This window comes from Sinocyclocheilus grahami, unplaced genomic scaffold (assembly GCF_001515645.1).
Source record: "Sinocyclocheilus grahami isolate Dianchi unplaced genomic scaffold, SAMN03320097.WGS_v1.1 scaffold49.1, whole genome shotgun sequence".
In the NCBI taxonomy this organism is placed as follows: Eukaryota; Metazoa; Chordata; class Actinopteri; order Cypriniformes; family Cyprinidae; genus Sinocyclocheilus; species Sinocyclocheilus grahami.
The window spans coordinates 984,372-992,155 of record NW_015505228.1 but is presented as its reverse complement, the minus strand read 5'-3'; the positions used below and the strand labels follow the sequence as shown (position 1 = coordinate 992,155).

The 7,784-nt window shown below is 37.1% G+C and overlaps 2 protein-coding genes across 5 annotated transcripts in view; both read left to right on the top strand.

Annotated features, from left to right (window-relative positions):
* LOC107582993 (histone-lysine N-methyltransferase SETD1A-like) overlaps positions 1–2,171 on the top strand; it is a 26,027-nt gene extending 23,856 nt beyond the window's left edge. For all 3 annotated transcript variants that reach the window (XM_016269047.1, XM_016269048.1, XM_016269046.1), the window contains 2 exons: positions 867–1,004; positions 1,975–2,171. In XM_016269047.1, the coding sequence (XP_016124533.1) occupies positions 867–1,004; positions 1,975–2,148 (312 nt within the window). In that variant the 3' untranslated portion in view covers positions 2,149–2,171. The remainder of the gene's footprint in view (positions 1–866; positions 1,005–1,974) is intronic.
* A 2,144-nt stretch (positions 2,172–4,315) lies between these two features.
* LOC107582995 (3 beta-hydroxysteroid dehydrogenase type 7-like) overlaps positions 4,316–7,784 on the top strand; it is a 14,799-nt gene continuing 11,330 nt past the window's right edge. Inside the window, exon 1 of one of the 2 annotated variants that reach the window (XM_016269049.1) lies at positions 4,316–4,605. The gene's annotated coding sequence lies outside the window, so the exon portion shown is untranslated. Of the gene's footprint in view, positions 4,606–7,251; positions 7,268–7,784 lie in introns of those variants that run through there. The other variant, XM_016269050.1, reaches the window with a different exon arrangement.

The window sequence follows — 7,784 nt, the reverse complement described above, 5'->3', positions numbered from 1 at the left end:
TCCAGGCTGGACTATTGCAATGCTCTCTTGGCAGGTCTTCCAGCCAGTTCTATCAAACCTTTACAATTAATCCAGAATGCGGCAGCAAGATTAATTTTTAACGAGCCGAAAATAATGCACGTCACACCTCTGTTCATCAGTTTGCACTGGCTACCAGTAGCTGCCCGCATAAAATTCAAGGCATTAATGTTTTCCTACAAAACCACCACTGGCTCTGCACCCCTTTACCTAAATTCGTTACTTCAGAGTTATGTGACCTCTAGAAGCGTGCGTTCTGCAAGTACGGCGTATTATTGTGCCATCTCAAAGAGGCACAAAATCACTTTCACTGACTTTTTCATTAACTGTTCCCTCCTGGTGGAATGACCTGCCCAACTCAATCCGAGTCTTCAAGAATCGGCTAAAAACACATCTCCTTCCATCTTTATTTGAACCTCTAACTCTAGCACTCTCTATTCTAATTCTATTCTTTATAAAAATAAAAAAAATAATTGTCCCTTTTAGACTTGCACTCTATATATTTACTGCTTGTTTTCTTAAAAAAAGCGAGCTTCTCTAATCTTTTTGTATTCTATCTATTTGTTTTCTTTTTATTTATCATATAATTAACAAAAGAAAAAAAGACTTGCTCTATTCTTTTTCTATCTGTTTTCTTTTTATTTATTATATAATATAAAAAAAAAAACTTGCTACGTGTACTGCGTTAAGCTAACAGACTTGTTATAGCACTTGTATATCATATTGCTCTTTTGTTGATTTTGATTGCTTCCATTGTCCTCATTTGTAAGTCGCTTTGGATAAAAGCATCTGCTAAATTACTAAATGTACATGTAAATGTTATTGTGTGTTTGCTGCACCATTTGTAGATGGTTGCTGATAACCGGGAGAAGCGATATGCCCAAGAAGGCATCGGGAGCAGCTACCTATTCCGTGTCGATCATGACACTATCATTGACGCCACCAAGTGTGGCAACTTGGCTCGGTTTATTAACCACTGCTGCACGGTAAGTACCCTCCTAGTGATGCATACGTATCCATATATCTCAAATACCACATGACATCTGATAAACACATTACTGCCACTCCCAATGTCAATAACCGCCACATTTATGTAAACCCACCATCAGTATTGCATTAAACTGAAGGAGGATAGTCATGTTAACCAAGGTCGTGCAAGGATAGGATTTTTTTCTAGTTCAAGTTTTCATTTGCTTTGGAAAAACGTATTCTAATAAATAAGGTTATGATACCAACTTTAATATTAAATTTAAACATTATTAAAGACAAGTAAACAGTCACTTATAAAATAAGAACAAAAAAGCATGTTGCAAGCAATAAAACGAATAGATACAATAGAACAAAGATACAAATGAACGGTTACACTTTATTTTAAGGTGTCCTTGTTGCAGTGTAATTATACATTTAAGTACGGAGTAATATTAAATAACTATGTGTACTTACTATATGGTTAGGATTAGGGTTTGGCTTAGGGTTACTTATGCATAATTAATTGTCATTATAATAGTAAGTACATGTAACGTGTAACAAGGACACCTTAAAAATAAAGTGTTACCAAATAATCAGTGCTTTTAGGTAGGACTTATACTTCGGGCCAGGCAATTCCCTTAACTGTCTCGAACGTCTTTCACACTGACCTCCGGGCCATCGGATACTCATTATTGTCAAACCCTTTATTGCTGATAAGACTTGGATAATGTTGCATCTGGTCTTTACATGGTTTATAAAAGCCAAAAAGGCATGTTGTGTTCTTCCTCCAGCTGCGAATGGAATTTGTATTTACACCATGGTGATGATCCCCTCCAGCAACAGAAAATGAGCACACATAGAGCTATGCTGAACACGAACAGAAATGCAACATCTAACTTTCCAACACTCCTATTGGAGGGAATGTAATTCAAGAAACCTGTACTTGTTCTGCGTCTTATTCATGATTTCATGCATCCTCTCTCGCAGCCCAACTGCTACGCCAAAGTGATCACCATCGAGTCCCAGAAGAAGATAGTCATATACTCAAAGCAGCCTATCGGTGTGAACGAGGAGATCACGTATGATTACAAGTTCCCCATTGAAGAGAACAAAATCCCATGTCTGTGTGGCACGGAGAACTGCAGAGGAACCCTCAACTAAAAGTGTCCTAGACCTTCCCCCGATACATGACTTGCCAATCAACTTTCCTAGCCCACAAGCTACTCTTCTCGGCGCACAACAATGTAGGTAGTGTATGATGGGAGAACAGCAGACTCTTTGAAAAGCTTCTATACAGACACAGATGTGTCAAGATGTTTGGCCCAGGGGGATCTCAGCACTGCCGCAACACCTCCAGTTCCACCTGTAAAGTTTTGTTTTTCTCCTGACCTGGCCCTTATCAATTTCGTTCCTCCTGTTGCAGCTGTGTTTGGTTGGTGTTGTTTTGCCAAGGTCTATGCTTTGAAGTTGTTCAGCAACTGCGCACGCACATATTCCGCTCACTTATGCACAACGTCTGACAGTGGCAAACACCCTTAAAGTGTTGGGTCTTTTTTCCAAGGGCAACTTTTAAAGACTTACCTAAAAACATGGATTTAAGACTTCACCCCTGTCGTGAGAGAGTAATAATTTTAGTTCATTATTTATTGTCCCTGTTTGCTCATGTCGTTTATTTAGGTCAGATCTGTTGCTGTACATTCTTCAGATTATCTACGTAGTAGCACCACATTTTTTTCAAATGAAGCTATTTGGGCGCACACATTTCTTTCTAAACTTCCTCAAAGTTCAACCGATCTTAATTACATGTCTCCTTTTCCAGCATGATGTGCTGGTATTCAAAAATGGTCTAGTATTATAAGTTGTGGCATTGTACATTTACTAGTTTATTTTTCACAAATTAGCTGTTGCAGTGCCAGTGCACTGTAAAAACTATTCCAGAGGTCATCATGTACCTGCCATCATTTTAATTCACCTCTTGCTTGAAGTGATATCCCTTTCGTTCATAGTTTAGCAATACAAGACAGGACAGATAAGGTTGTCTTTTTGGCATTCACTAGAAGAGGTGGTTGTGTCTGTTCCTTCTGTTCTGTCCTTTCATATTACTGATCGTCTCTCTCTCTCTCTCTCTCTCTCTCTCTCTACTCCGCTCTGCCATAAATTGACATGTTGAGATGACATTACATTGTTTTTCCCCCTATTTTTTCCTCACTTTGTCAGAGGGCCTTGCCAGCATTCTGTTCCTTTGAGAGGAAAACCTGTAAAATATGTAGATTTACTGCAGTCTTTCAGTAAAAACTGATCCACGGAAGTGTAACCATAAAAACGAAAATGACAAAAAAGTTAAGAAGAATTACATGTAAATATTGTAGAGGTGTTTGTTTCTTGTAGAAACACACTGGTTCTAGTCTGTAAATATGTTCATCCTTTTCCTACTTCCCATTGCAAGAAAAAAATTGTACATACCTATCATTCAGTTATTTTTGTTTTTGTTGTTTTTTTCCTTTTAATTTGATTTAAAGTTTTAATATTATTTGTAATATTTCTCTTGTATTAATGCGTTGGACCCTTTATTAATGGTGCATTAAAATATTTTTAAAAAAATAATTGCTGCTCCGTTTTTCCCCCACCACTTTTAAGAGGTTGAAATAAAACGTGTTTGCATTGGTGCTCATGCATGGGATTGCAAATGACAGACCATCGCTGCACCCCTTAAATTAGAGGTATTTCAGATGTGAATGCTGCTGCTGTACATTTATAGTTATTCGAAATATGACCCATCAAGTTTTGTTACATTCAGGCATGAGCTCTGAAGATTTAATAACCAACATATTAGAATAAATTCTAACAAATAAATAAGCGTTTCTAAGGCCTGTTTTAGTCTAAAGGGAAAGAACCAAATAATTGTTGAACTTTGTTTTGTTTAATAGATACTTGGCCTTGGCAAGATGACCTTATATTGACACATAGTTGAATTTACAGACCATAGCCGACTATTATTTTGTTTCACAATCCAATTACATCACCCCACTGAAAGAAAATACAACAGCACTGGAATGCAATCTCATGGCATGATCCACTTTGTTAACTTCACAGTCACTGATCTCTGTTGTCCATGTCAGTATTTTCCCCACCTCTTTTTAGCTCCTGCATTGTGCATTTTGCTAAAGTTTTATCTTTCAGTCTGCATCGTGGCTCGTGGCACGATTCCAGTAGGATTTAGTTGGATGTGCATTATCTCTTTTGCTGTTGAAAGAGGCAATAGCAGATAAATCATTGAGAGTGAGTAGCATTTCTAAACTGTCTTCAGATTTTTGTAGATTTGGGCTATTGTTACAACTAATAGACTATATACTGTAGATGTTTAAGTTGAATATGTTTGTGTTTTTATTTATGGATGCCAGTTATTTTATTTTGATCCACTAAGGCAGTATCAATAACTTCTCTCTATTTCTTCCTCTCCTTCACCATGTTCCTGTATTTGAGCTGTTCAATGTGAGGCGGAAGCAAGGCAGCTTGCAGAGGAAGAAGCACACCTCCTTCTCTAAAATGATACAGGAAACAGAAACGTCAAGGTTGAGCTTACTGGATTCATTGAAGAAAATGAGGAAATCTACTGAGGTAAGGGGTAATTTCAAATACATATAGATGTGTTTTGTATAGACCACCTGCCTATTATCTTCTATGGCTGCAGCTAAACTCAATATTCTTAAGACCTTTAAGCAAAGATATAGGAACAAGGAGAGAGAGAGCAATGGAGGATAAAATGGGTTAAAACATTAATGATGTAGACCTATTTATACTCGGTTATAAGTAGTTATTTTTAGTTTACAAATGTGGCCAAACCCGCTGTGTGAAATGTGCGGCTGCTTCTAGGTAAACTCAACTGATGTGACAAGCCGCAGTCAGTCATCACACTGGCACTGCGAAAATCTATTTCTTTTCTCTTTTTTTTTTTTGTCGGCCATGGACACAAAAGAGGCTGGTTTACCTTTCACGGAAACTGAAACACTGTACTCATTCTGCAGAGGAAACCTGAGTAAGAGCGGGTAATGCTGCGATGGCCAGCGCTAAAGGACAGGACATGTCGACACAAGCCATTCATTCATTCTTCTGGATTACTCTGAGATAATACCTCTTTGTCTGTGTGACGACATTCCATGTTCCCCCGATCGGAAGCCTTCGGTACCGGAATGACGGAGTTTCCCGAGTCACCGGTGGTTGCGCTCCTCCTGACAGCCGCATTGCGTGCTTATAAGATGTCAACATCTTACCGTGACCTCTGAACAGTACGCGGTTTTAACATCAGAAACTAAAACATTCACTATAGTTCGCGGTAAATAAATAGGCCTAAAATAATTACGATGAAATCCTAGGTCTAAGTGACATGTAAGGAGTTTATATACGTAGCCTACATACATAGACATGTACATACTTTATTTATATATATATATATATATAGGCTTTGTCAAGTTTTTCGTCAGGTGTCTTTTTTAATTATATGATATCATTACGTTGCTGTCTTGCCGCCAGCCGGTCGCTGCATTGCTGATCGTGGTTTCGAGTATCCATAGCCCCTTTTAAACCAACCCATGATCGCGCAATTATCTCAGATAGCTCAGTCCAGCCAGACTAATCCTCAACAACAGCTGCGTTCGAAGAACCGAATTAGCCAGATCCTGATTAGCGCGATTATATCATCTTGGATGTGACATTTCATCTCGGATTTAATAAGCGACGTACGAAGAACGGGCCCCAGGTAGCAAGGTTTTTTTTTAATTGTATAATAAATAAATAGAAAAAGAATAGAGCAAGCTAGTGTTAGAGGCCTTTTTTTTGCTTATATATATTAGGGCCTTCTCTATTTGATTTTTTTTTTTATGTTAGGCTGCAGAGAGATTAGTTTTAGCTACATGCATGTTGATTATGCTACACTGACTTTTTTCAGATATTCCTTATTCTTATTATAAATTCAAATGACTCTTATTCAGAAGAAACCGGTTTGCCATAGCTGTATTGTAATCAAGTCATTTTTATTAATGCATTGCATTTTTTATGCATTTTTGAATGCAAACGTGTCACATCTTTGACCCATAGTCGGTCATGAAGTGATTTCTGGAACCTTCTGGAGCCGTGTGACATGCTGCCAGCGCTTCACTAATGTAACACAATAAACGTATTCAGCTGATTTAATTTAAATCAAGAAATGCAAGAGAGGAGAATCAAAAATAAACGTATAGCACTGCAGTTCATCAGGGCATAGTGGAACTCTCTATATACTATATGTAAAAGAATACTTTAGTGATTTACTTTCATTTGTAAAGTTGTTGCTTAGTGAATTAAAACCTTAAAAACAGCTAAAATCATAAAAATTCCAATGATACATTATACATTATAATGTATGGCCCTCAATCTCTGCTTGCTGTGCTGTGTGAACACCCACCTGTAAGCTGAAATAAAGTGTGGTAAGCCCTGTTCTATATATTATTAGTATTCACTCCTCCGCTTGTGTAAGAGCTGTTTGTGATGAGAGTAATCCTGTTGTTCACCACCTGTTTTTGGTGGTTGTCAGTGTATTACAATGGTACAAAACAGATATTATTAATTCAGAAGAGTTGGCATATTAACATTATATCAATTATTGAAACAAGTGTTTTTTTTCTGTGAAATGAAGTCTGTAAAACCTAAAATGTTGTTACCATATTTTTTACGGTAAAGTTTCGGCAACCACATCTGCCGGTGTTTTGCTGGTAGTGTCACTGATTTTTTTTTACAGTGTACTTAGTTATGATGAGGTATAGCTTTGTTTGATAAAAAAAGACAAGCTCAAACTAGATGTGAAATGAGCAGACTAATTCATCAAGCCTGTACCTTATGCCAGAATGAATGACAGGACTTTTTAATATATATATTACATGCTGACATCTCAGCTTCTTGGGAAAGATTCTCAACCTGAAAGTGTTGCCTCATTCTTTTTCCAGGTCTTTGTCTTTGTTTGTTTGTTTGTTTTACCCTACACTACACTGCTATTTACCTTGATTTCATCATCTTTTTTTAAAGAAAAAAAACTCTAATAGCTTATTGAGTCCTTAAGATTCTTTTGTTTATAATGTTTCAGCTCTTAAGTCAAGTTAAGAGCTGTTGACCTGATGTAACAGTTTAGTAATATAGCCCAACTGCTAAACAGTTTTGCAAATCCTCTTGCTTAAATTTGCTTTCATCTACAGTTTTCTCCCATGAAGCGTTGAAGATTATGCAAAAAGAAGCAGTTTTAAAAGTGCTGGTAGGGTGTTTTTTTTTGTTTGTTTTTTTACATTTAAACTAACACACTCCTCTCTCTCCATGAATGATCACATGTTCTGTTTTAACAGGTTAAATTACATTTGATATGGGTTAAATGGTCCTATCCTTGACTGGAGATTGTTTTTGTGATTTAAAGTTATGATCATTGTGTTAATTTTTAACTACTCACACACTTTGTGATTTAGCAAATGACAGTACAGAAGGCTGTCCTATCTGGCCCAAACAGGCCAAAACAGTCTTATATGTTTAACATTTCAGTCATACTGAAACAAAGCTGACTCAAATTTCTTGTATTGATTGGTCCAGACACAACACATAACACCAACATTACGGTATCAGAATGAATCACAGGATTAATTTTTACTTGGTGTGCGTGACTTCATGCCATATCATGGACTTGTAAGTGGTTATTTGAGGTTTGTGCGGAGTAGACAATGTGATGGTGGATGAGTGATCAGGCACAAAAATACACTAATAAAATAAGTCAAATGGGGGGG